Source organism: Oryzias latipes, chromosome 4 (genome assembly GCF_002234675.1).
Source record: "Oryzias latipes chromosome 4, ASM223467v1".
Classification (NCBI taxonomy): domain Eukaryota; kingdom Metazoa; phylum Chordata; class Actinopteri; order Beloniformes; family Adrianichthyidae; genus Oryzias; species Oryzias latipes.
The window spans coordinates 18,895,054-18,922,874 of record NC_019862.2 but is presented as its reverse complement, the minus strand read 5'-3'; the positions used below and the strand labels follow the sequence as shown (position 1 = coordinate 18,922,874).

At 39.3% G+C, this 27,821-nt stretch overlaps 2 protein-coding genes across 6 annotated transcripts in view; one reads left to right on the top strand and one right to left on the bottom strand.

Moving 5' to 3' along the window:
• Nucleotides 1–17,686, top strand: part of fnbp1l (formin binding protein 1 like) — a 43,578-nt gene extending 25,892 nt beyond the window's left edge. The window contains exons 2-17 of one of the 3 annotated variants that reach the window (XM_020702532.2): nt 1,145–1,260; nt 2,055–2,105; nt 2,576–2,723; nt 3,491–3,553; nt 4,448–4,552; nt 5,003–5,131; nt 6,276–6,422; nt 6,536–6,763; nt 10,144–10,158; nt 10,561–10,670; nt 10,793–10,925; nt 11,049–11,143; nt 12,207–12,382; nt 12,675–12,712; nt 13,976–14,096; nt 15,588–17,686. In XM_020702532.2, coding sequence (XP_020558191.1) covers nt 1,145–1,260; nt 2,055–2,105; nt 2,576–2,723; nt 3,491–3,553; nt 4,448–4,552; nt 5,003–5,131; nt 6,276–6,422; nt 6,536–6,763; nt 10,144–10,158; nt 10,561–10,670; nt 10,793–10,925; nt 11,049–11,143; nt 12,207–12,382; nt 12,675–12,712; nt 13,976–14,096; nt 15,588–15,595 — 1,683 coding nt within the window. In that variant the 3' untranslated portion in view covers nt 15,596–17,686. Of the gene's footprint in view, nt 1–1,144; nt 1,261–2,054; nt 2,106–2,575; nt 2,724–3,490; nt 3,554–4,447; nt 4,553–5,002; nt 5,132–6,275; nt 6,423–6,535; nt 6,764–10,143; nt 10,159–10,560; nt 10,671–10,792; nt 10,926–11,048; nt 11,144–12,206; nt 12,383–12,674; nt 12,713–13,975 lie in introns of all 3 variants that reach the window. The other 2 variants (XM_020702531.2, XM_004068056.4) reach the window with 2 other exon arrangements.
• A 940-nt stretch (nt 17,687–18,626) lies between these two features.
• Nucleotides 18,627–27,821, bottom strand: part of bcar3 (BCAR3, NSP family adaptor protein) — a 36,104-nt gene continuing 26,909 nt past the window's right edge. For all 3 annotated transcript variants that reach the window (XM_011474199.3, XM_011474200.3, XM_023954367.1), the window contains 13 exons: nt 27,618–27,746; nt 26,771–26,896; nt 25,570–25,686; nt 25,240–25,463; nt 24,070–24,170; nt 23,691–23,819; nt 22,746–22,916; nt 21,307–21,866; nt 20,828–20,943; nt 20,577–20,748; nt 20,361–20,472; nt 19,485–19,688; nt 18,627–19,413 (listed from right to left, as the gene is read on the bottom strand). In XM_011474199.3, the coding sequence (XP_011472501.1) occupies nt 19,235–19,413; nt 19,485–19,688; nt 20,361–20,472; nt 20,577–20,748; nt 20,828–20,943; nt 21,307–21,866; nt 22,746–22,916; nt 23,691–23,819; nt 24,070–24,170; nt 25,240–25,463; nt 25,570–25,686; nt 26,771–26,896; nt 27,618–27,746 (2,340 nt within the window). In that variant the 3' untranslated portion in view covers nt 18,627–19,234. The remainder of the gene's footprint in view (nt 19,414–19,484; nt 19,689–20,360; nt 20,473–20,576; nt 20,749–20,827; nt 20,944–21,306; nt 21,867–22,745; nt 22,917–23,690; nt 23,820–24,069; nt 24,171–25,239; nt 25,464–25,569; nt 25,687–26,770; nt 26,897–27,617; nt 27,747–27,821) is intronic.

Below are 27,821 nucleotides of genomic sequence, written 5' to 3'. Positions count from 1 at the left end.
ACTGCTAGGTATTTGTACTATAGCCAGAGAGGAAAAGACAGATGAAGATTATCATCAGCAAAAAAAAAATCACATCTTCAAGAGTCAATGTGCCTTCTCTTGTTGTTTAATGAGAGAATTGCGAAAATGGTTGGGATTTGTTTCTAAATGCTCTCAATTACGGTAGTATCTTCTGAATTCTGGGATCAGCTAGATCTGAGGTTTGTTTTATGACCTTTTGAATGGAAAGATGGCAGTTTAATCTTTAGAATAGATGAATAAATCCTGGTTTCAGATCAATGAGAGACACCTGCTTGTACCATAAGACTGTTATTGTGATAAAGCTGATTTTCTTCTGGACAGATTCCAGATAGGAATGACTCCCATGGTGAAAAAGTTTTTGTTTATTAGCGGTTTTGGTTTTAAGAACCCTGATCACTTTTATTGGTTATTAGAACAGCTTTTTGTGTTTTTCGTTTGTTTTTTTATTTTTCACATAACATGGTTTGATATAATAATAAAAAATATTCCGAATCAAACTGATTTACAGTCATCCAAAAATAAACCAAAAATAAAAATCACTTTTTATCCTAACTACCGTACTTCTCATGCCATATTTCTCAGGACTACGCAAGGACACTCAAATTTGTTTATGATGCGCACGCAAAGACAGCTAAAGAACTTACTGCAATCCCTCTGTCTGTGTTGAAGTTGGGGGGGGGGGGGGGGGGGGTACATTGAGAGCTAAAACCTTTAAATGTATTTGCACTTGGTAAAAGAAGTACAAATATTGAGGAAAGATCAGGCGTTACATCTGTTTGTTTATTAGATGCAGAATGTATTTGAAAAGCAGATGTACAAAGGATCTTTTTGTGCCTGAATTTATAATAAACTGCTTTGATGCTCATGTCAGAGGAATTTGGAGTCAGTGGAAATGACACAGAACAATTCCAGACTGCCAGCCGTCCTTTAGAGCCAGTTCTCCTTTTCCTGCGCTTCATTATTACATTATGTAGAACATGCATTAGCTTATGATTTACAGGCATATAGTATGCATTTCGTGTCTGTTATTTGTGTGTACATTTAAGAAGGCTGACTTCCTCCAAATGCTGTTTTAACATCTAAATGTGATCTTTGTCTCGCCTCTTCTGTTTCTCATCATCAGGACCAGTTCGATAATCTGGACAAACACACGCAGTGGGGGATCGACTTTCTGGAGCGCTATGCAAAATTTGTGAAAGAGAGGCTGGAGGTTGAGCAGAACTATGCCAAGCAGCTCCGGTACACTCACGCATGCACAAACACGGAACACGCACACCACTGCAGCTGTGATTTACGCTGTTTGTGTTTCTGCATCGCACTCCTGCTAACACAGAGGATCCCTGGTTTGTGGAGGGTGTCAGACTCCCAGGACTGAATCTTATTCTCTGCCTTTGCGCCACCTAAGATATATTTTCAGGAAACACTTGAAACAGTTTATAGAGGACCTACTCAGTTTTTCTTCACAGGATTTTGATGTTTTTATCGTATAAATAGTTAGAACTGGACATTTTTCTCTTTTAAGGCAAAGGACTTTGACTTTGGAGCATATCCTAAAAGTTCAACATCATTCAGGATTTCATCTTCCTTGCAACGCAGCAGAGCGATGCAAATGTTAAATAAAAGTCATATTATTGATATAAAGGGATTTTACAGTTTCTCCACATCTCAGCAAACATGAAGCCAGACTACCTGATTTAAAAACAATCATTCTACTGTGGCTGCTGTCTGAAAGTCGTGCTCTTTGTGCTGTTGTGTCACTTTGTTCATGTGTCAGTGCATAAATCAGACAGGGACTCTACTTATGATGCACAGTGACACATCCATTCCTCTGCTCATTCTTCAAAGCCTGAGGGGAAATGACAGCCACAAGCTTTGAAGTTTATATCTTTGATTCAACTTTAAAATTATGCTTAGAGTCTCTTGATCTGCGTGACTTCCGGCCCCCTGTGTTTTCATTTATCCATCTAACTACCCGGTCTATGGTTTTGGCTTGTCTGTGGTGTTCAGGTTTGTTTCTCTTGTATGTTTGTCAGGAACTTGGTGAAGAAATACTGTCCAAAGCGCTCCAAAGACGATGAGCCAAGGTGAGCAACCTTCTATACATTTTTTTCTATGTTTCTGCTTTTGAAATATGCTCAAGTATCTGTGGATTGTAGTCAGGAAACAGGCCTTGTAAATAATTGGGCTGTTCATCACAGACTGTCTCCATGCGGAGTCTAAAGTCTGGAATATTTAGCATATTTCATACTTTAAAATATATCAAAGAAACATTGAGTATTTCCAAAAACATGTGCTGCACTGCTGATACTGTTGATTTTTTTCTTTTCTGTTAACGATTTATCATTCAATATTTAAAATGCACTTCTAGCCAAAAAAGCACCAAAATTCAATATATAAACAAGAAGTTTTATGGTCATTCATATCAAATGTAGATCAAAAATAACAATAAACACTTCTGCTTTCAGTAGAACATTACTTTTTGTCTTGTGTGAATGAAAAGTTTGATTTGATACATGGACAAAGTGTTATTTATACTGGTTATTGTGTCTTCCAGGTTCACATCCTGTTTGTCGTTTTACTCCATCCTGAATGAGCTGAATGATTATGCTGGGCAGAGGGAGCTGGTGGCTGAGGAGATGGCTCTCAAGGTTTACAATGAGCTGATGAGGTACAGCCAAGACCTCAAAGCCGAGAGGAAACACGTGAGTACAAGATGAGGTTGATCCATTGAGCACATTTATAAATTCCCTGTGTATGAATAATTGTAAATCACAGTATTTTTCTGCTGTAATTAAACAAAATTCACTTTGACATTCTTAATAACACATGATACATCCTCAAATCGGATTTTTGTTGGACTGAAACTCTTTGAGGGTGCAATGAGTCTATAATAAACTCTGAAGAAAAAAGTCAGTTTTGTCTCCAAATTTCCAGTTCATGTTAACATTCTGTTCTATCCTAGTTTGTAATGGCATTGTAGTTTGTACTGAAGGGATTAATAATAAGATAAAGATGTTGTGTTTCTCTACACTTAGGTTTAATAATAGCTCTGTCCTATGAATAAACTCTTGAGTTGCAATTTAGCTTCTTGGTTCTGGAAAAACCAGATCTTCTGCTTGCAAAACTTCACTGCCTGTTGTGTCAAATGTAAAATTCCAATTAAAAGTTTGCAAACGTGTACATTTCACATAGGGATTATTATTGTTTTAAATGTATGAAAAGCTAAGAAACACACTAAATGCAATGCTGAACCAGAATGAAGGTTTCCGTGTGAAGTAAGCGGTTTCTGGTGCCGTCTGTGTTCTTCACTGCTGCAGTTTCTACATTTTTTGTTGAACTACAGCTGAAGTTTCACTGAAGTCTTTGTGTTTTGTGAGCTAAATGTGAACGTTTGTATGCACACACATATTTATGTATTTCCTTGTGTTTGTGCCCAAATGTCTCTTTGTGTCCGTGTGGAAATGAGCAGCATCTACAGGAGGGCAGAAAGGCTCAGCAGTATTTGGATCAGTGCTGGAAGCAGATGGACAATGTAAGTGGCAAAGAGGAGGGGAAAGGAAGGACAAAAGAAAAACATAAATGTTTAGTGTACATAATCTCTTTTAGAGATGGCGTTTGTCTTATACATGTTTGCATGAGAAATGAAAGAAATGCTAACAAAGGAAACTCGTCCACTTTTTTTGTCCCTCCCTGGATTCCATTGTGACCAAAAGCACAAATATGGGACTTTCAATGAGTTTATATTTTTAAATATGTTGATTTGAGTTGCATTTGTTAGAAAAACACTATAAACAGAGAACACGGCTTCATCCATTTTTTTCCTGGCAAGACTCCATGTGGAGGGACCGTTTGCATGATTCAACACCAGTAAACACACACCGACCATAGATCTCAGCACATAACAACCCTCCCCTCCCAAAACGAGCCACATTTGGCCTTTGTCAAGCTCTGTCCCAGGAGCCTTCAGAAAGAGATGGAGACTCCATTAGCTCACATCTGAGGTCATTTAGTTACATAAACGTTATTTCTGAGCACCCTGCTATTGCAGGCCATATAATTAGGTTCCCCAGTTCTAAATGCTAATATGCCTTTCTACAATTCTAAATAATAGCAACAATTTATTTTCTTGTATTAGTGGAGCAGCAAATGTGATTCTGAGGGTGTGTGGTCTGCCTGACTTTAGCAGTGACTAGCTAGTGGCTAGACTGTAATGTCTCACCGTCTTCCCTTCACTCCTAATGAAACCCAGATGGAGCCAGCAGGAAGTAAACTATCTGTGTCTGATTCATCTCCCTCTTATTCACATATTTTCTTCGTTGTTTTTACCGAATGGGAAACAGAACAAGCGTGTGTCAGCGGCAAGGGCTCCACAGCCTGAGCTGCTTTGATTTATTTCTCGCTAAGCTTTGCCCCCTTCCTCTTTTAGAGTAAAAAGAAGTTTGAGAGGGAGTGTAAAGAAGCGGAGAAATCCCAGCTAAACTACGAGCGCTTAGACAGCGACATCAACGCCACCAAATCGGAGGTGGAGAAGGTATGAAGTGCCCACCTGCAACACCATGAACAAGTCTGATTCATTCTTCTAAACTGGTACTTTTTTTTCATAAGCAGTGGAAATAGCAGGATTTTTTTCCTCATTCTGCGGTTGAAGGAAGACTGGAAAGTGGAGTCATTGCTGCACTTGTTTATTGATGTTTTTTATAATTCATTAAAAAAAAGAGTTTTCTCATTTCCATCACATATAGTTTAAACAACAGATCATTACAGATGTTTCCATAATTTGTCTCTTGAGTTTTAAAGTTAAGTCTTGCGTTACTTTTGGATTAATTGTGTGAGAAAAATGTGAGTCATTTTCAGATTACTTTTTTCAACTTGCCTCTGCATTTGTGTGTTTTTCTTTGGAAGGATTTCAGGCACAACTTTTCAAACTTGACCATCCATTTACGCAAAGCTGTAATGTTCTCTGAATTTTGATATCCTTTAGGCTAAAAACCAGTTCTACATGCGCACTCACATGGCCGATGAGAGCAAGAACGAATATGCTGCTCAGCTTCAAAACTTTAACGGCGAACAGTGGAAACATTTCAACAACGCAATACCGCACATCTTCAAGGTAAAGACAACAGTTTCTGAATCTTAATCTGTCTAAAATGCTGCACTCTTTAAAAATCAAAATAATCTTTAGTCAATGCAAACTGACATCCGTCTACATTTACCTTGATTCATTTATTTATTTACCATTCCTTCACAATAAAAGTCATATCAGGAAGTCATACAGGAAAAGTCAGCAGACTGAACCAAGTTATATCCGAGCAGATAATTTAATCTATTCCATTCGGGTTCAATCCAGGTCAGGCCAAACTGGAATGACTTCATGGAAGGACAAAAATAGGACGTGTAGTACAGGAACCAACAGATGACGTCAAGCACATTTGTTTTAAACAAAAGTGAGCAGGCATACCAGAGAAACTCTTAACTCTTTAAACTACCACTTTCATGAAACATTACAGGCGTTTTCCGTCTTCTAGTTTAAACTATTAACGTCATTTTCACAAGAGTGTGGAACTGCAAAATTTCATTTACTGTCCTATTATTTTCAACCATCTATAACAATTTTTGGATCTCTTACCTTGAGACTTTTGATTTTTCCTCTTACCAGAAAGTTCCTTAACTGCAGTAGAAAGCTTCATTACAGCCCAGGCATTATCTAAGGTGATAACATTGTAGAAGTCAAACCAAAGTTGGGAAATAGGTGAAGTCTCCTTGTGGACACAATCTTACTTGTATGTTTGGAACTGAATTCCACTTTAATTGGTTATTTGCCTTTATCCTGAAAGCTCTTTTTTGTTAACGCATTATTATATACATATGTATGGATTTGAGCAATTATGTTTCACAAATTTTGTTAGTTTTTTTAATGGCATATTAAACTTGTGTTTTTGCTTTTTTTGTTTAGCTTTACACCATTAAACTATAGTTTTTTACTGAATTGGGATGAGCTTTGACTAGGTGATGGAGCTTGTAGAGCAGGGGTTCCCAAATCCAGGCCTTGAGGGCCGGTGTCCAACATGTTTTCCAACCAACCTGCCATTAAAACTCCTTTTTGGCAAAAAACACCCGATCCAGGTAATCAACAGATATGGCAGGGTTTCTGGAAAACTAGCAGGAGGCCGGCCCTCGAGGCTCGGATTTGGGCACCCCTGTTGTAGAGGGATTTGTGGAGCGTGTGATCATTGGTTCTTCTTGTCCGTGTGCAGAACCTGCAGCACATGGATGAACGTCGAACTGTGAAGCTGGGAGAGACGTATCGAAGCTTTGCAGAGGCAGAGCGGAAGGTCATCCCTATCATCTCCAAATGTCTAGATGGAATGGTTACTGCAGCCAAAGCTGTAGATGAAAAAAAGGTATACTATGCCTTGTGTATAAAAAAATAAAAATAAAAACGTTGTAATTTGCTGTATTTGAGAAGGGCTCACTTTTCTTTCGTCTATTGATTCTGCTGTGCTCCCCTTTCCAGGACTCAAGCTTAGTTGTGGAGTCCTTCAAGTCTGGCTTTGAACCCCCAGGCGACTTCCCCTTCGAAGACTTCAGTCAGAATTTGAGCGGAACAGGATCAGACGGGACTATAAGTAACACGCCCAAAGGAGAAAGGGAAAGAGATGTGGTGCAAGGGCCACGTTCTGAGCCAAAACCCACCTTGGGCAAAGCCAAGAACAAGCTGTGGTTGTTTGGAAAGAAACCAAAGGTAAGCACTCAAGGAAGTCTAAAATCAACCAAATGATCATTTATGTCATGTTTATGAACACATAAAAGCCATCATGCATGTAGTGGCAGAGATTAACATCCGTTTGCTGACATCAGCTTCAGATCTCTTTAAGGTGGTTTTCACTTTTTCAGCAGATGCAATCATTTCAAATCCTTTCTTTTACACACTCCTTGGACCTTGGCCTTTTCCTTAACCACTAAGTTTGTCATTCATTAACTAGCTGCTGTCGGCACATGTTTGCTCCACCAGTGGCCTCACAGTATCAGGAGCCTTCGTGATGGATGGCGGTGTGTCTGTAAACACAGAAAAGCTGATGAGATGTGCTGCTTTGTCCACAGGCATGTCCAGAATTTGTACAAATAAAAAGCCTACAACTTTTGTTCTAAATAATCAAGCAGAACAGACGAACAGTTGTTTATAGGGTGCAAATCTGTTCAGTACTCGAATAAAAAAATCATTCAATGGTGAAGGCCGGACTCCCACACACACGTATAAGAATTTTCATTAAAAGACTTCAAACCGCTGTTCATCCTTTTTTTTTTTTTTTTTAACTTGTCCTGTCCAGCAGCTGGGCAGACAGATGAGAATTGAAGGCCTTTTGTGTTGGACATATTTTACTTTCACAACAGGGGTTATTAATCTTCTGACAAACCAGAGGTATGTCTGAATAAACCCCTTTTGTAATCGAGGCCAAACTTTATTCATTTTAATCATATTTGAGAATCTTTTGTGTTGGACCAGACGGAAAGGGAAAGGAGGGAAGAGAGAGGGATGTTAGAGAGGGGGGTTGGAGGGTGATTATAGGAAGGGGGGGGTAAAACCATGAAGCGGCATAAAGCAACAAGTTTCTGGATGATTACACTCATTACGGTGAGGTTCAGATATAATACAAGTCTATAAGGGCGGGGCCTGTCCACACACACACTCAAATGTTATAAACATACCTGTTGGCTCCAAAAAATGTTCACATGTCAACATGTACACAATACAGATAATGTTCACACATGCATACCTATGCCTTCAAACCAACTAGTATAAAATATTTCATTCAATCACGCAAAATATTAGTGCAAAGGTGAGCTAACACCTGTGCTCCAGTGAATATTTAACAGATGTTCATCCTGATTTCTTCCCCTTTTCTTCTCGCTCATCCACCAGTCCCTTTCCTCCTCCCCCCCTCCTTTACGTTCCCCCCTTTTTGTCAGCAGTCTTCCTCAAACCTATTCCCCACACCACGGTTCAACTCTGACCTTGTGAGCCACTATCTGTCTGAGATTAGGACTTCAGTACCCAGAATCCCTCAGAATTTGAGGGTTCTGAGGAGAGGGGTGAGATGGGGAGGTAGAGCCAGATGGGGGTGTTTCTAGAGGTTCTGCAGAGTGTCTACTGGCCCCCCACTACTGCAAACTCTTCACTTAAATGCATTTATCCATCTGATATGATTAATAGTTTTAGGGCAGACACCCTGCAGGACTGTTTGTCTCTTGTTTTGTTTTTTTCTGGTGTCCCTCTTCGGTCTACCCCCCCCCCCCCCCCCCCCATTTCTTTTGTTGTGTCATTTTCTCTTTCTTCTGTGGGACAGACTTTTGCTGCGATCTCCAGACGGTGGATCGTTGCTGACTGATGGTGTGTCTCTGCGTGGTTCTGGGGGGGTGGGGGGGTTGTGACATCATGGTTGCAGTGTTGTGAGTGTCGGGTGGTGATGACCTCTGAAAATAAGTAACCAGCATCAGACGGGGAGGTGGAGATGCTGGTCTGTTTGAGGCTGCAGTGCTGTTGTTTGTGTTTGTGTGTGCGCTTATAACAAGTGTAACAAATCTGTGAAAACAGACGTTGCTGCTTTTTGACACTTGAACACAAACTGCTAAATAACTACTGACTTTGGGCCAAACTAAAGCTTTTATTGGCTGACGTTCTTCACTGCGCTGTCTCCTCCATCTGTGTTTTGCTGCTTTTTGTGTGCAGCCTGTGAGGTTTCTCTGAGTCAACAGACAATTGAACAGATAGACGGACTGGTAGAGTATTCTTTTGCTAGTTGATGCTGTAATTAGACCAGTGGAGGACTAATTAATAACAAAATACAAGTCGTAAGTCATATATCCTTGAGTTCAAATGATTTTATTAAATGCATTTAAACTGTTTACTATCTGACAGACATAAATAACTAGAGTTAAAGCACTCATCTAGTGTGTAAAATATTAGTTAACTCTGTAAAACTTTGTTTAGTAAGATTATTTTTATTTTATTTTAAAGTACCTAAAGTATTTAGGTAATATTTGCTATCTGAAGATATCTGACTCGTTTTTTGAGCGCCTCCTTGTGGTTTGAAACTGTATCTACTTGTAAACTTTTCTTAAAACAGCTAAAGGAAGCGCTCAGTCTGGACAAGGGAATGTTCTGTTGTTTCTGTGGACAGTCTGTCCACTATCACAGCTGGAAGACATTCATGTCATTTTATCACAAGATGGTTAAACCATAAAGCAAAAATAATGATTTAATACCAATTGTCTGACTAGTTTGACTGTTAGAGGGGGAAAAAGTTACCTCATTGACTGTGGCAAGTCTGCGCTTTCCTAATCACTTCTGTTTAAATTAACAGTTTTCTGATTTATTTATCATGGCTCTCTGACCTCTAATGTTTGCTTTTATCACCTCAACCCCAGCCCATAATTTAGTTTTACTCTTAGCCAAAAATGCTAAGGGGCCCTGTTTTTCCCAGCTTGGAGGCAGTGCGACATCAGTCTTATCAGAAACAAACATCTCTGATGCTTCTTCATTTGAATATCTGCAAATATAATATTAGATAAAAGTTCTAGTGTTTTTTATCAGTTTGGCTTCTTTAAAAGCACTTGTAGACAAATAGATAGAATAGAATAGATAGTACGTCTTTGTTTTCCTCGTCCAAGCTGACATCTGCATCCAAAACTGTTAGGTTTTGGGGTGTGAGGGGCTGTTAAGTTAGCAGGATGTTATGCAATCAGATAGCTTAGGTATGGGTGACGGGAAAAGGCGGCCGGAGTTTCTCCTTGCTAACAGTGCCACCCACAACTCAGAGGTGAATTTCGAATGAACTTCTGCCGTTCTGCAGAAACTATGTCCCAGAAAACGACTTTGACTACAACAGAATAACCATAATTGTAAAACCACTGGGAACACTTTTAAAAAAAACTCCAAAGATGTTTTGTTTTTTTCAGGTTACAATATAAATCACCTGTAACTTTAATTTATGGTCATCTCACCACACACAGCGCAGAAACAAACAATGTGTGCTTTCTAAGAAGATTCTTGACTTCTAACTAGCATTTATTGTTGTTCTCTCTCTTTTTTTTCTAACTGTAACTGTTTACGCGTTAACTCAGTGGTCAGTAAAAATGGTAAGTGAGACCAAGAGTGTGTGTCCTGAGAAGACCCAGCAGTGTAGCTAACATTGCATGTAACTTCACTAATTAGAACTTCCCTTAATCTCTAACAGAGAAGTAGATTTCATGTGGATGGCTTTCCTCATGAATGCACAGTTCTCCGGTATTAGAGGAACAGGCTTAGTTTATGTGTAGAAATAAATTATCTTTGAATTTTGTTGCTGTATTGATCTGTTAAGCTTCAAAAGTCTTAACATTAAGAGAATACATCTGCTTTTAAGGCTCCTAAGTGAAGAGGACTTAAACCTCCTTTTTTTTGTGACAAATGGACTCACAGGCCAGGTCAAAATAATGCATCTGGGCTGCTAGGTCCATGGCATCATTACTGTGTGAATATATCCCATCTCTCTTTATTAGGCGCCGTCTCTGGAGGATTTTAGCCACTTACCTCCGGAGCAGAGACGAAAAAGGCTGCAGCAGAGGATTGAGGAGCTCAGCAGGGAGCTCCAGAAGCAGATGGATCAGAGGTAAAGCAACACATCCATTTTTCCCAACGTTTTTAATCCCGTCCCAAGCTCGGCTAATGACCGTTCCAATCAAAAGCAGAGATTTCCCTCCATCAGCTCCATGCTTTTTGTGTTTCTGACAGAGATGCTTTGAACAAGATGAAGGATGTATATGAAAAGAATCCTCAGATGGGCGATCCCACCAGCCTGCAGCCGAAAATATCAGAGACCATTTGTAACATGGAGAAGCTGCGCTCAGAGATCCATAAGAATGAGGTACAAAGTGAAGGTTTGAGGCATGTTAAAAAAGGGTTCTACGCTGGTCAAACTGATCACCTGCTCTGCTACAAAGAGTTCAATAATAGAAGACTTGGTCAGATCTCTTTATCTTTGTTCCAGACCTGGTTGTCTGAGGTGGAGGGAAAACAGAGCTCCAGAGGAGACAGAAGACCCAGCACAGACAATCACCAGCACACTCCCCAAGGCAGAGAAAGGCAAGCTTCTTCCTCACACACAGAAACATCTTTGAGAGGGCAACTGCAGCTAAAAGATGAAATGAACTTTTTATCTCACGAAGCACGTTTGGTCAAATGTATGCTTAATGTGTCTTCCTATAAGAAAAAATGTTTTTTGATTTTTGATTTAAAAAGCAAATTTATGGTGATTTCTTTCTTGATCTTTCTAGTTCTATTATTTTCTTATTATATAATAATGTTTTAACCTATTATCAATGTTTGTCATTAGATCTTTTGGTTCTGTGCTGTGTTCTCTGTACAACCATTAAAAAGTGAAACAAAACCATACAAATTATAAAGTCTTATAGCTTGAAAGTTAAATAGAATATTAGAATGAAGAGATCTGTTACTTTAACACAGTACTCTCAATTTTTTTATGTATGTGTATATGCAATTGAAATGCATATATATATTAAAAATATTCCTGCCTTTAAAATCTTGCTGTTCTTTAAGGCAGTGGTTATCCTTGTAACATTAGACAGCTAGTTGCATATTATGCAGGGCGAGCTTGGTGGGAACAACTGTCCCACTAAATCCTTATTTGGAGGAAAGACTCCTGGTTTTTGTCCGTTAAAAACAGATTTCTTTTCTCTATAAGGTCAAAGGCTCTTTTTCTGTTTCTTCGCAAAAATCTTTTCTGTATAAAGAAACTTTCCAAATATGTTTGTTTTTTGTCAACTTTTTTAGTTTGGGGGCTTTAATTTGGCGCTTTAAGAAAGTTGCGCAAGGATTTTGGAAACGTGACCGATTGATTTGAACTCATCAAGAATAATTCAGATGTGGTGGAGAGAATCCAGCAGTTTTCCAAAATAAAACTTTTTTCAGAATAAGGTTTTAAATAAAACAGAAAATTGTCAGCCATGTATTTTTTCCCCTTTGCGCCGTGGTACCAACTGTCCCACGGGCCAGTGCCGGTCCGCGGCCCGGAAGGTTGGAGCCATTGCTTTTAGTATTTTTGCCATAGAGAATAACACAGGTTGCTGGTTTGTGTCAGCATATTTTTGACGGGCATGCTCGGATCTCTCACTTTTCTTTTTTTCAGTCCTGAGGGAAGCTATACAGATGACACAAGTCAAGAGCATCACACGCCTCACCGCCGGCCTGGTCCCACACAGCCCGCCAACCGAAACCCCGACCTTCACGAATTTGACGATGAATTTGACGATGACGACCCTCTGCCTGTCATCGGCCACTGCAAGGCCCTGTATTATTTTGATGGTATGAACTCAAGGGATCATGCATGTTGAGGTCGTCCTGCTTGTTTGCTGGGTTTGTGCCAATTAAGAGTTTTTAGTGAACAAACAAAAGTCTTTTTAGAAAAGGACTTTAAAATTTTCATGAATAGGATTTCAACAAAAGAGTAGCACGGAATTCACTACAGAGAAATCTGTCTGAACATTGTGAGTTTCTTAGTGGGTTTTTTTTTTCTAATAAAAAGCAAATGTAATACTTTTCTAACATAAGAATAAAATGCACATCAGTAACATGAGACTGTTTGTTTGACTCTTAGGTAAGAATGAAGGAACGCTGATGATGGCAGAGGATGAGGTAATGCTTCTTTGTTGTTTTTTGGGGAATTTAACTGATGTGAAGAAAATGTTTCTAGTTTTAGGTGGTGACAGAAGAGATGTGGACACAATCTCTAGTTTTGTTTTCTAATGAAACTGAAGCATCCCATCATTGATTCCTGTACCTGCAAATAGTATGAGCTGCCTGCCTTTACTCCCTTTGATTCAAAATGTCGTCTTTTATTATTCATGTGCCACCAGACACGAAAGATGTTATGACTTTGACATTTTGATACCTGTTCCCCAACAGTTCTCCCTCTATTCTCATTCTATTAGTAAAACAGTTTGAGCCCATGACATAACCAATTATAAATAAGTGATAGATTCATAAAAATACATTTAAGAGACTTTATTCAGATGCTAAATAATACTTACCCGTTAAAAAAAACTCACTTCATTTTATTCTGATTCATCCAGATAATAAGTCACACCAAGGAACTTTTTTAATTAAAAAAACATGTGTTTGGGGCTTTTCGGCATAGATTTAAGTTATTTTACTACTTAATACTTGTAAAACAAATCTACTGTGTTTGTATATCTAAAAAAGCTGTTTGAATAGTTCATGGTGTGGATTATGGGACAAATACAAATGTACTGTTTTTTAAAGTTGGGTTTATTGAAATTCTGGAAACTATTGAAACTTAAAACAGCACTCATTGTGTTTAAAGCCAGAAATGGCTTATTTCCAGTAAACATACAACAAAAGTTCAAGGTCAGAGGTGGGAGTTACAATTTAAGAAATCAGCTGAACTTCAAAAAACAGTGCATTCGTACTACACAAGAGAAAATGTGCTTATGAATTTGTGGTGTGGATTTATGGAACGGGCTGGATGAAGGTTTAAAACAAAGCAAAGTTTACATGCATTCAAAAAAACCTACAAGATGTCACTGATGGAACTTTACAAGGCAAGAAATGATCAATAAATACAAAAATGTCCCTTCTGTATAGGTGCTATGCAGAATGTATGTGAATGTATAACCTGTACAAAACTGTAAATAGAAATACGCAGATCATCAGGTGCTGTAAAAAAAAGGGGTGGGATCTCACAAGATTTCTCTTCAACCCACTCCTTTTTAAGCACACTATCTTGTTTCATCTGTCTAATTTAAACTCTTGTGTTTATTTTCATTTGTTTGAAATAAAGAAATTGAATTGAATTTTAGGTCATTAACCTGCATTATCCTCAGTGCTGCTTTATTTTGGAGAGATTTGTCTAATATATCAAGTTCTAACCGTTTCCAGGTGTTGTACATCATAGAGGAGGACAAAGGCGACGGCTGGACCCGAGCGAGGAAGCAGAGCGGAGAGGAAGGCTACGTCCCCACCTCCTATGTGGAGATCACCATGGAGAAAAACAGCAAAGGTGCCGTCACCTACATCTGAAGCGTCGTCATTCTCCTGTCTGTCATTTCCTCCATATCGTCCTCACTCATCAACTCAAAAAGGATGAGGACAGCATCTGCATGGAAGTCTGTCGCCTGCTCTGTCTTCTTGTTTGCATCCCATCTCTCTTCCTCTTTGCCCGTTTGTTCCTCCAACGCTGCAGTCCTCTCATACTTGTGAAGTGATGCCTCAGAGGTGAGTCTCTCAGACAGACAAACGACAGAACCCTGTTCCAGCCTCCGGTTAAAGCTGCAGCACTTCAGAACGATCAAAGTGTTCAAGATCCATCAGTGTAATATATTAGAAACGTCACTGCCTGCTGATTATTTTAAAGCTTCTTTTTTTGTATCTGGAGATGTTCAAACTCCCTGATTTTACGTTGAACTGTCAACATTTGTACTTTGTGAAATGTGTTTTTAGTTGATCTGTCTTTTCATGTTTCACATGTTTGTGTTTCCAGTGCCATCCCTCCAGACTCTGTCTGGATTTTAACTGCAGTAAAACCTTTTCTAAAATCTTTGAAAAAGATACAGAAGAAAGCACTATAGCTTTTTACAGAATCCACTGTCACATCAATTTTATGTCACTTTTTTAGTGCATTTAATATTATTTGTCATTCACAAGTATTACATGCTAAGCAACAAATTAAGGTCCCCTTAACGAATGGACGGACTGTATTTCCAACAGAAAAAATAAACCGGAAAAAACATTTGATCATTTAAATATTGAAAGAAATCTTTTTTCCAGATATATTTTTATTCATAGACTAGATTTAACGCACGTTTTCATCATATCCAAAGCTACAGAAGTTTAGTCAGATTGAATGTTTTAAAATTGGTGACTAGGTTTCCCATAATACTCTAATCTGTAACTGAAGCTCGATGTCAAACAGAAAAAGGTTCAGAGCGCTGTCTTCACATTTTATTGTTGTAATTTTTTACTTAAATTTACGTTTATCCTCCCAGTTGGAAGACTTTTAGGGAACTAATTGTGTTATTTCAATTATTTTAAGAGGTTTCTTTTTTTTTTTTTTACTTTAAAAAGATGTTTATAGAAACTTCTTCCAGCTGTTTTCCTGCACACTCACGTGTCCCCATAATTCCAGAGAAAGTGCGGGTTTTTCTTCATAATTTTGGACATTAACGTTATCAGACTGTTGGCTTCTCTAACAGCTACAAAAATGGGCCCCAATGACAGCTGCGGGGAGCAATTGAGTAATGTAATTACTGCCAGTGTTGTGTTGTCATTCTGACGGTGTCCAATAAAATCCTTATTGACATACTTCCGCATTTAACATCCCACCTTGTCTTTATATCCTGCAAAGTTCATGTTTTAATAGAACTAGACAAAAAAATCCAGATTTTATTACCAAATATGAAACATTTAATTCATAAAGAGTTTCTTCTCTGAGCTTCAGGTTGGATCTAAGTGATGATTTGGGTAACCGTCTCTCTTTTCCATGTGACTGCAGGTTCCTGAGGGCTGCAGAGTGGCCAGGCGATTTGATTGGCTGGTGGAGGGCTCATGCTGATTGCTGATTATTGGTGGTGGGGCTGATTGTGCATTAAAGAAAGAGGAGAAGGGGGGGCGGCATCTGCATGTCTGCATGCTCACATATCCACTATCAGGGTAGAAGTTGGTAGAATACATGATCCCAAAGTCGCAAACAGGTAACAACGTCTTGTACATCCATAAATATTTGCACTAAAAGGAGTGTTTGCAGCATTCTCACTGGGAGGTGACATCTGCTCCAGATTCTTATAGTAACATGATTCTGCATGTTGATCAACCCTGCTCTGTAGAAAAATAAGATCTAACCATCTACAGTTCATAAACTTAATCTGTGCAATCAGAGTAGTTTGACCTGATCAACATCACGAGGGAAAAGGTCTTTAGTTTTGACCGATGCTGCTTGTAATCATCCATTAATAGTTAAATTGCCCCTGAGAGAAGAATTAGTGCAGCCAGCAGTTTTATTCCGACCGTTGCCTGCTGGATTTTATTAACTGTTACTAATCTTTGCCTTTTAAACTGTCATATCATTATTGAAACCTGTTAGCTTTAGGCTAAATCAGACCCGGAGGCTCATAATTTGTGCAGAGGTGAGAGCATAAATAAATATTCAGTTAATCTTTACTAAGGGGATTTGTTCCTCCTGAGCTTTTGATTCCACATCTTTGTACTTCAAATAAAACCCATGAGACTGCCAGTAAAGCCTCTCTGCTGCAGCCTTAATGCCTTTGTCTTCACTGAAACACATAGAACAGGCAACAAGCTTTAAGTTGTCACCCTCGCCTGTGTTTGCTGCACAACTCTGTTAAAAGCTGCTTCAGCAGAAACGCAGATTTACAGTCAGGGAGTTGTGCGTAGTTCTTTTTAAACCACTAACATTGTCAGCGCTGCTCGCTTCAGCTCACTCCTATCCTCATCTGTGCTCTGTTGGTGATGTCTGCCTGCCTGAGCCACTCTGCTCCTCATGCCTGCCCCCAACCTTCATCAAGCCGCATGTTTGTAACATCCTCCCATTAGGATTCAGTTGTGTTTGTGAAGCCGTGATTTATGTTTAACTCCATTCTGTCATTTTCCTCCTTTCCTGAAGCATGATTTATTTTAAGTAACAAGTGTCAGAATGGATGAAGCAGACAGCAGGACTTTCAGGTGAATAGAGGACCCCTTTTGTCCTCTTCCGCTCCATTTCCTTTGTTTTTCTCTTGGGATACAATACCACCCGTTGAACAGCAGAGGGCGGCCTTCTCCAAAGCCCTGCTCAGTGGTGAGCTCTGGACTCTGCCTTAAACCCTTCACACTGTAACCATGGAGACTTTTTGAAGAAAAAACAATGTTTGCTCCCATCTTTTGACTACATCTCCCATCATCCATCAGGGCTGTCACCAACCCCCTCAGACGCGGTTCCACAAACCTTTTTTAATTCTGTTTGTGAATGTGACGACAGACACAAATGAAATGTAAATATGAACATCTGTCATGTCTTGCTGAATGTGTTTCTATGGTGATTGTCTTTAGGTTTGTTTGAACTGAACCGATGCACTTTGTCCCGATTTACTACAGCATTTGAACATGATTAAAGAGTGAACGGATGAGTCTGCACTGATTGTAGAGAAGTGCTCCATTTTATTATGACCACTAAGCAAAAGAAATTGATTTTATACCTGTTTTGTAACTTTCCCTTCTTTTTATAGACTCTCTAATCTGTAATGTTTCTCTTAATTGTTTTTTGACTGCAAAATGTTTGATAAAGTGCACAGTAAGATTGCTCTAGGTTAAATGAAAAGCATAGGAGTCCTTTCATGAAAGCCAGAAGGTGTCTGAGCTTTAATTTTTTTGGAAAAAAAAAAAGCTGTGAAATGATCAGAACAATGCTGTAGATTTTACTTGAATCTGTAATTCCTCATCGTGTCACTGTTTCCATCTGTGACCGTTTAGCAATCAATACTGGAGGAATGGTTGAACATTAAAATAATCCACCTTTCAGGTCTTTTTGCTTTGAAATCAATCTGCTTCCCTATTGCCTTTTGTTAAAATAAAGAAAAAGCAAATAATAAATGGCCATTAGTGCCTGTATATTATTTTTTCGAATAGTCTCTGGGATCCAAATTGGTGCAAAAACAAAAGTCTATACGTTTTGTAATAGCTTATAAGATCCATCACTAACCATTTTATTAAAATTAGACATCTAGTGTCATATTTTAGACATATAGTTTAAGTCGTATTGCAGTCTTTTTTATGCAATTTGAAAAGAATCAAAACGTTGAATAGTTATTGTAATATTTCCTGTAAACAGTTTATTTCCAGCTGCTCTGTTTTCATAAAAATGTCCTCCAAAAATATCCAAACTGAACTGATGTGAACAGCATGCGACTGCGCTCAAAGGATTCAGTCTATATATTAAAGTAATACGCTTTTGTCATTTCCAGGAGGTTAAATTAAAGAGTTGACGACCTTTAAATTGGTCTCCTTGGAAAGGTCAGTGTACTGTCCTCGCTGGAATGTGTTTCGTCATCTGTGGTGCAACACTTGTAAAAAATGATCAAGAAATCCTTCAAACCTTTTATATAAACCAGTGATATGTAGCATACTGGCCTGTGTATGTCCTGAGCGGTTCAGTTATGTACAAAGATGCAAAGTAAGAAATGAAGTTTGGCGGGAAAGCTGCTTTCTGACATCAGTGTACTGAAAGCCACTGCGGCCGAGGCATTTCCTCTGCCAACTCTTCTTCACGTGTGTTCCATTCAAATCTCCATCATTTTTTGTTTCTTTTTTAGTTTCTCAAACGAGAGCGACAAACTGGTAGCAGGATTTCAAATCTAGATCAGATGGCAGTTCTTTTCTCTCCATGTTGTCTTGCACATTTTTTACTTTAAATGTTGGACACTATGTGGACTTTTTTTTTTCCTTCGCAAAATAATCTTCTAATAAAATAAGAAGCAATAAAACTTGTGGGTTGGTTTCTTTTAGGAGATGCTAGTAACAGAACAGTTCACTACAGTTAGGAGAACTTCATTTATTGCATCTGATCACATAAGTTTAACAATATAGACAATAATATTCATCAACAAATTTATTTTCTACAAGAAATGTACATACAGTCTATGAACATGCTTAAAAATATATATATATATATATTTACAGATTAAAGTGATTTGTTTGGTCTGCACACTTGCAAAGATGGTTTGGTTTAATTTAGATTCTCATTATGGGATGATTAGAACAAAATGTATGTCATAGTTAAAAAGAAATGTTATTTTTTCGGTATCAGTAACTAATTTCATAAAACTCACATCAGTTACTGTTATTTTAAATACACAACTTGTTAAATAGGTTTTAAGGTGAGGATGATGTCCCTTTTCAGATCCTGTCGACAGCTCTGCTCTTATTTAAAGGACAGAGGGGGAAAGTTTTGTGAACAAATCTAATATAAAGAAAGGGAAGTCAGCAGCAGCAAGCGTGAAACTGAACGGAGAAAGGAAGAAACTTCCACAGGAGGAGACTTCGGCTCATGGATGGTGTCGTGATTTTTGCAGACGTTAAAGAACTGGGATGGGATGTCAGATGTGCCGTGATGGAACGTTGAATTTATCTGAGAAATTGAGGGGAGGGTCAGATTAAAGGTTGAGTTGTAGCTGGGGGCTCCAGTTTCCGTGACAACGCAGTGAGGATGAGATTGAACTTGTTGTATCGATCTGACTGGTTGACGGTGGCGCCACGGCTTCCCCACAGCAGCCGCAGCTGAAAGTCCGTTTTAAACACTTCAAGTAAGCCTTCATCAAATTCAAAACCTGTAAAAAAAAATTTTTTTTAACTGAACAAGAAAACTTTTCAAATGTTTCTTTGTTTTCTTTTTTTTTACCTTTTAAAATCATCTGTGCGTTGGACGTGTGGCTTTGTGCATTCTGAGCTACAATTCGTGCGGCCTCCAGGTGCCGCAGCATGATGTCACAGCCTTCATCACTGGTTTCCCAAAACTCCGCCCCCTCAGGTGGGATTAATGGACGCTCCATCAAGGTAAGTAGAGGCAGAAGCATCGGCAGACAGAGCGCTTTGGAACTGGGGGCTGCAGAGGAAACATAAAAAGCATTTCTATTAGAAGGTTATATTTAAGGCGGATTAAAACACAAGAAATTTAAAGTGAAAAAATGTTCAGTCAGAGTCAAAACCCAATGTGTCTTCTTAATTTAGAATATTTGAATCTTATTTCATTGATGTTAAATTATAAAATAAAGGAATATATATATTCTGTTTAAAAAAACATATTTTTTCCTTAATTTTATGTTCATTAATTGCCTGAAGAAACAATGAGCTGAAAATCCTTTAAAAAAAGGACCATTGCTGTGACTGTCAGTGCATTTATAGATCTGTTGGAATATTAACTTTTACTTTTAAACTTGTTTTTGTTGACGAGCTACACTCAGTCCAATATGAGACAAATAATCAAACCTGATTTAAAAAAAACTTGCTTTATTTTGGTTTCGTTTAATTTTTAATAAAGTCAGTATGTGATTTTTTTTCTCCATTCTGGTGTTTACATTTTTTTTCTGTTTGTCAGTGAATGCATTGTGTTATTTTTGCAATGCAGAGCTTAGATAAAATGCAACCATGTCAACAAAACACAATAAGATTGTCCCTAAAGGCAGGATTTAAACCAACTTTGTGGGGCTGAAGCGAAAAGGAGTTGTGGAAACAAATGTAAGCCTCTTTCTAGTAGGGGGGATGTTTCTGCTCTTACCTGTGCCTTCATACAAGCTCTTGTAGAAAGGTTTGAGGATTTTCTCATAGCTAATGGCTGCTTGTGTGAAATTCCTGCGCAGAGTCGTCCAGGTTTCCTCCAAACGGCTGATCTGGAAGATCAACAATCCACAACTTTAGTTTTAAGCTAAATCAAGAAATTCACAAGGTGAGGATTTCATTTTTGTCTTTGTGTCTGCTGTGTCACATTTCTCACCTGCTGAAAGTCCAGAGCTTTCATCAGAGCTGTGAAGGCGTACAGATCTCCCACCTCATCCTTCAGCTCCTGAGCAACCAGAATGATGCGATTTAAGGTGGACGCTCGCTCCTCCACGCTACCAGTGCATCCCAGAATATCCACGGCGACGCCGATAGCCATGGTGTGATGCCTGGAAGATCAAAGTGGAGTTGGTGTTTGTCAAATCCCAGCCTTCAGCTCTTGGATGACACTGCATAAAAGCTGTTTACCTTTCCATGAGGTCCAGCCTCAGCTGACGTCCGTGCGGCAGCGTCACCAGTTCCAGACCTGAGGACACGCCCATCTGACCTTTCATCTCTGGCGTCACTCCGAGGATTCTCGCTACCTGGAGGTAGAAGGACACTTTTTGTCAGGTTTGTTTCCGCTCATTTGAAGAGATAGATGCTCATAAATAAAGGTAATTCAGAGACACAAAGTGTTTCAATAAGAAACTGGCATCAGTTTTCAACATTTCACACAAAAAGCCCTTTATAAAATAATTTTAGCATTTTTGATAATAAAAAAACAACCCTCAAAGCTGAAGTTCAGTTTTTTTGGTGTAACAGTATATGTTCCTGGTCTTTGGCGTAGAATGTCTCTTTTGAAAATGTTTATTATTTTCAAAAAGGAAAAAAATGTTCAGAATGTTATGAAGTGTTTGCACACAGAGACTTGTTTCACATGGAATCCCTGTTGTGTGTGTTTGTACCTGGCAGTCGGCCATCAGCAGGTGTCTGGCTAAACTCTGGTGATCGTGGCTGAGCACCAGCTCCTTGGCTTTCCTCAGAACAACCATCTCCAGCGGTTTGTTCTCAGGGGGAAGAAGTCGCGATTCAAAATCCGTCGGCCTGAACATCGACTCAGTTTCTTCCACCGGCCTCCGAAATCCGCCTCTTACTTTTCCTCTCTTTGGTAAATCCCTTTCTCCATCTTCCTCCTCTTCCTCCTCGCTTGTGTGCTCCGAGGCTTCTATGGTGTGATGGTAGGAGTTTCTGTCCGGCCCTCCGCCCCCTCCCTCTACTTTCTCCTCCTGGTCCTCGCCTCTTGACCTGTCTCCTTCCCTCTTCAGCCTCTCCACATAGCTGCAGAGTGATGGAGGGAGTTCAGGATTTAGGTCTGTGGTGGAGCTTGACTGAACGTGGCCTTCAGTGGGGCTCGGTCGCAGGTGCTCCGCTCGCCCTGTCGACTCCCATTCGACAGGCTGGATGCTTTGAGGAAGCGTCCGCTGCAGCTTACGGGGCTTTGCCGGGGGAGCGGGAGGGCCTGCAGCTGTGGAGCAACAACCCCATCCAACTTAGATCATTTGTTCATGTAACAGTAAACTAAATCAAACTACATTTCTCATCTAAATGTAAATGTTTGAGCATAATCAAGCTAAAACATAACTTGATTAACCCTTGTGCTATCCTAGGCACTTTAACATTGGGGGTTGGGTCATCTAGACCCACTAGACAGTGCGCTGAACCTTTTTTCTTCAATGATGTGTGATCTACACTGGTATCCATGGATTACATGAAATCTTTCCACCTTTATCCACCTTTGTCATGGTAGGAATAACACGTCAATTTAAGGGTGGGGTCATCTAAGACAGCACAAGGGTTACAGCACTTTGTCAGGACGGTTCACTCTGACAGTTGCATATATGTACGCTGGGATGTTTTGGGACACGCTGTTGCTGTGGCAAAGAGCTGATGCTTTAAGGTGTTGGTTGTCAATTGCTAAGTGGATTCTCAGCTGCCAGGCTAGAAGAGGAAGCTCCACAAAGCTTGGTCAGCATGTTACACCCAGAAACCTGTAGGGCCACTGGAAGGGGGCTCACGCTGTTGCATAACCAAGAACGCCATTTCCAGCTGGCCTTCATTACACGTGTCAAACATGTCAAAAGGGGAAGAAGGATTTGTGTTAAGGGGCATTTGCTATTTCTTTAGACCAGCCTATAGAGAGTGAAATAAATAAAAAGCTTCCTTTCTCTTTCATAGGATTACTTTAAAGGATATTTTAGTTTAGAATTAACCATAGAACTATGTATTTTTTTAATGGTTTGGTTTTATAATAAATTCTGCAGCTTTTTTTTATTAAAATCAACATTTTTTGTCAAAGAAAAATGTTTTACTAAACACACAAATCCAACAAATAAACAGCAGTTACCTGCACTGCAAGAGGAAGCAGCGAGAGGAGATACAGCCCAGCTGGGGGAGGAGGCAGGGGACCGCGAGGGCTGAACAGAGGGGGCCTGAGGCGACTGAGCCAGGAGCAGTTTGCTGGGTTTGGGGGGGGGTTTGGGACACAACTGACTGTCAGAACCACGGATCGCCTGTCCTGCAGGTAAAAAAAAACAAACAAAACATTTACCTTTTCTTCCTACTCTGCTGTTGTGACTTTTTTTTATGAACTTCCCACAATTTTTTCTATCTGCTCTTAAACAGAAAATGAACTTTCTTCACACATCCAAATGACAGCAAATAGAGAGAAAGCTTAAAGAGTCTTAAGAGGGACAGCGCCTGATTCATTTTTAAAGCCCCACAGCAGCTATTATTTGTCCCTGGTAAGGCTAACAGCTTTATATTTAGCCACATAATCAAGCTGAATTGCTCTTTAGTCTCAGTACTTTAACTGGTGCGGTAAATCCAAAGACTGGAACAAAGCAGCTTTAGTTGATTCTTCTTCTGATTCCTGAAGGTGGACTGCAAGAGTTTGTGTAGAACTAAACGTAGGACATGGGAGGGCCATTCGCTTCCTCAAAATTCATAATTATGTAACTACATTATTTTAATTTTTCCATTTTTGTTTTTTTTAATGGTAGAAACGTTTAAATGTTATTGCAAACTGAAAACACATTAAATGAATTGCAACATAGAATATAGAAATACTTCAACATTTTGACCTTTCTGAGCCTTTTTGGTTGAAAATAATTATTAGAAAAACCAAAACTCACAGCAGAGCTGTTGCCTTTGCCTTCATGACAATAATTAAACCATAAATTGCACACCTTTATCCCTTTTTTCTGCATGAATGATGTTTATGATCAAAGGTGTTTTAATCATGGAGTTGGCTGCGTAATAGCTAAGTATTAATCCTCTGGCGCCTGTTTACCTGCTTGATGTTCTGCTGATCTCCGTGGAACACACGGGCTCAGTGCCGGCTCACTGCCGGTTCGAAATACCGGAGACTTGGGGCTGGGCAGGAGGGGGTCAGGGGACTGCTGAGACTGAGGTTTGGACCCTGGAGTAGACAGAAGAAAAGAGAAAGTTTCAAAATGAGGAAAGAAAAGTGCATCAAATATACCTAAAAAAAAACAAACAGTTTAAATAAGACAGGAAAAAAGCAACTGATTAAATAAATGCAATTTATGTTCCCACACAGGGATGCAAGAATCTACTGGGATTTTAGATCCAACCAACAGGAAGCAAGTTGTTTATGATCTGCTAAAGAGATTGAGGCAAATGTTCAAGGACGCTTAACTTTGACTTACCAAGGGGTAGAAAGCTATCAGACTGGTGCGCCTTGAGTGGGCGTCGGCGCTCCTGGACCTGATTGAGACTTGCTGGTTGGCTGCCGCAGCGATCCTTTAGCCTGAGTGACAGATGGAAGATAAAAGAATCTTTGAAAAAGACAATTATATAATAGAGATGGCTGACTCTTTTTTTTTTAAATACTTATGTTTCTTTTGCTGACAGCCTGTTTCTCAGAAAAATATAGATCCTCTATAAAGTGTGTTAGAGTCCCACTCCAATCATCTTTTGATCTATTGTAAAGCACTCCCAGTGGTCTTTTAAATGTGATTATGCTGTTTTCAGACATAGTTTCTGCAGAGCAATATTAGTATTAGTTTGTTTCAAATTCACCTCTGAGTTGTGGGCGGGACCATTAACACGGAGTAAGCCCGCCTCTACTTCCCGACATCTATCTGTTTACACTCTTTCCATGAGCTTACAGCCCAATACCCCCCCCCCCCCCCCAAATTAACATTATAGCGGTGCAGCAAAATGGATGAGCAATATCTTAGTTATCCAGCCCAGTAAAGAGCCAGATTCCAGCTCAGCTGAGGAAAACAAAGAAATTCGTAGACCTATTTGTCTTCAAGTGGATGCATTAGAAGGGAGCGGAGCAGGGAGCTTGTGGCTTTCTGTTATAGCTTCTTCATCACACCTACAAGCTTTTTCAGCAGCATTTTTCACAACAATTTGAATAAAGAAATACTCCGAAATGCAATTTTAAGCTTTAAAAAATGGCACAAGAACACGTTTAAAACAACAAAAACACAGTTTTCATCTGAGTCTTAGACCCCTGAATACCATGAGGTTAAAAACACTTCTGTTCCTTTCACAAAAAAAAAGTGTGTGAAACCTCTCTTCTCATGTTCAGACTTTAGCACATGTAAACAGATTGGGGCTGGGAGTGAAAGCTGCAGAGTGGGAGTGCATGTTAGTGTGCCAGACAAACACAAAGTGAATGAATGAAGAAAGGCAGGTTCCCATTATTCAACTGCAACAGACACATTCTGTGGTCTCGGGGCCTCAGCGCTGTAATCATATCTCCCTCTAAAAACACATTAAATGAGCGACGGCAAACACGCTTTGTTTCAGTCACTGCAGAGTTTGTTAGTTTGTGTCATTTTGTGTGTTTGTGTGTAGCCACAAACCTGAGGTGACTGCTGCGACTCAAACTGTTGTCTGGGCAGTGTGAACCGTCTTGCACAGGATGCCCGATTCCGTTGGTGATGTTGAGGCTCAGACGTTTCTGACAAGGCTTTTCCTGGGCCACAAGCCCCGCCTCTCTCTGGTTACCCGACAGGGCGTACTTTTCTTCCATATAGCGCAGAGGGAGCGACCTGTTGATTGGCTGGAAGATGATAGCTCCCACAACCTACATTAAGATATATTGAGAAAATGCTTTTAACTGTCCCACAGAAGAACAAAATTAAATAAATAAAAGAAAGAAATTGGGGAAAATAAATAACCAGCAAACCAACCTGTGACACAGGTTTTCTGTTTCCAACGTAGAATCTAATTAGAGAAGGAACGCTGTCAAATCCGTCTTTGTCGAGTCGATACTCAACTTTAGAGTAAGCTTCATTAAGCATCACTACCTGCAAAACAGATCAATAAAATTATAGTTATATTTTGACGTGTTTTGACAAAATATAAGCCTGGACATTTCATGTAAACAAAATAACAACGGTCTTGTCATTTAAATGCCTTTGGGTTTGACTTTTTTTATATTTTTGAATCCGGATATTTTAGTTTTGATGTTTAGCTGAAGCTGTTTTTTGCATTTGCTATGTTATCATCTATTCCTCTCTACTTGAATGCATGCATTTTGCATCTTCTCCTGCATTTACATGGCTTTTTCCTCAGCTTCTTATCCCTGTTTGGTCTAAGTGGCACTAATACAAAAATAAAAAAGAGAAAGAAAAAAAATCATGAAAGAGTAAGAACTTTAATTTGACTTCTATCCAAAAAAAGGAAAAATATTGTTCAACATGTTGGTAGCGGTGTTTCAGCTATGGCTGATGGTCATTTGGTTTGATTAAAGATTTTGCTCTTGCCTTCACGGGTGGCTACTTACGTTTTTAAGTTAATTTTAAGACTCTACGTACGTGCTCTTGAATGTGCCACATATGCCCAGTGTGTACATAGCTTTACACTGCAGGAAGCGTAACAGCAACAGTAAAGGGGAGGGACAGTCAGAATGATCAATTCTCAGAGGAAACTTCTGCCAGACATCTGAACATTTGAACCAAAATTCCATGAGACCATAAATGAAAGGTGTAAAGGAGCATGAAAAAACAAAAAACGTATATGGTAGGACAGAATTTTCTATTGGTTTAAACTGATACAAGCAGACAAAGTCAGACTTCCCCCAGACTACTTCTTTCACTTGCAACAAGTACCAAACTACCAGCCTAATAAAAGTAACTACTTTACAATTAAGTGGGTTGATTGAACTTGCTTGACTAAATTTTTCAGCATTATATTGCATATTGTAATTTATCCAAGATTTGGATTATATAAAATATCCCAAAACTCAAAAAAAGTTCCTTCAGTTCTCATATGGGTTTTGAGAAAAGTGTAAGAAAAAGATGGTAAAAGAAAAGCTAAAATAGTACACAAGAATGCTTTGTTTTTTTTCTTGACGAGGTCATGTGGGGGTTGACATTTGCCCTATTGTACCTTCTTGTTGACTTTAAAGTGCTGAGGAGCGTTCCTCCATTGGCAGGTCAGAACATAACTTCCAGGGCTGGACAGTGAATCGCGGACCAAAAAGTCTCCGTCGCGCTGCACTAGGTTTTCTGCAACCTGAAACCAGACGTAAAATCACACATGGGGGAAACACAAACACATAAAAATACATCTTTCTAAATGTTAATAATAGTGTGATGCTACATTTTTATGGGCTCACTGCTGCAGGGTCTGTTATGATGACCTAAGGCGTTTATAATAAGAACCTAAGCAGGCTTTAAGAAATTATATAGCTTGTTTTTGAGGAACTGCAACCTCTATTTTTATTCTTCCTTACATTAAATTGCTGAGATTTACTTTGTTTTCTTGAGTCACCGACACTCAAAGTTTATTTGTTTTTATTTGACACACTAATGTGATTTAAAAAAAAGGTTTCATTTGACTTCAGCCTTGTAAGATTTACTGTTTACCTCAAACACACAACCCTTCATACACAAGTCGGGACTTTAATTAAGTAAGTGTTTGTTTAGTGCATAATGGTAGTTTAGAGCAGCCGGAGGAAGCAGCTTATTAAGAAAGATTACATCTTAGTTCTGGCTTTCAGGGGGAAAAAACACAATTTGCCTCTCTCAGTTGCACAAAACTTGCAGGCACCACACAGAAAAAGGACTTTCTATACCCCAACCTGAGGTTACAGCCTCACTACTGCTGCAAAGGCCACGGCTTTAGCTCTCATCTCCATGCAATCACTGGGACTCTAGTAAGAAATGATCTGGTTCAACCAGTTTTTAATCCGACTTTCTCAAGGAGAGGCCTGTGACTCAGGTTGCTGTGCTACCTGTCTGGGAATTGCGCCATGGTACCATGCGTGACTTCTGGGCTCTTCGCAGTTCATCTTCAGCTCCTGTTCGAGCTCCCTGCGAAGTTTCTCGGAGGAACAGTCCAGGATGAACTGATCTCGAGAGAACTGCAACCAAAAATGGAAAAGTAATGATGCAATTAAGTAAAACAAGAAGTACATCACCACATTAAATTTGGCAGT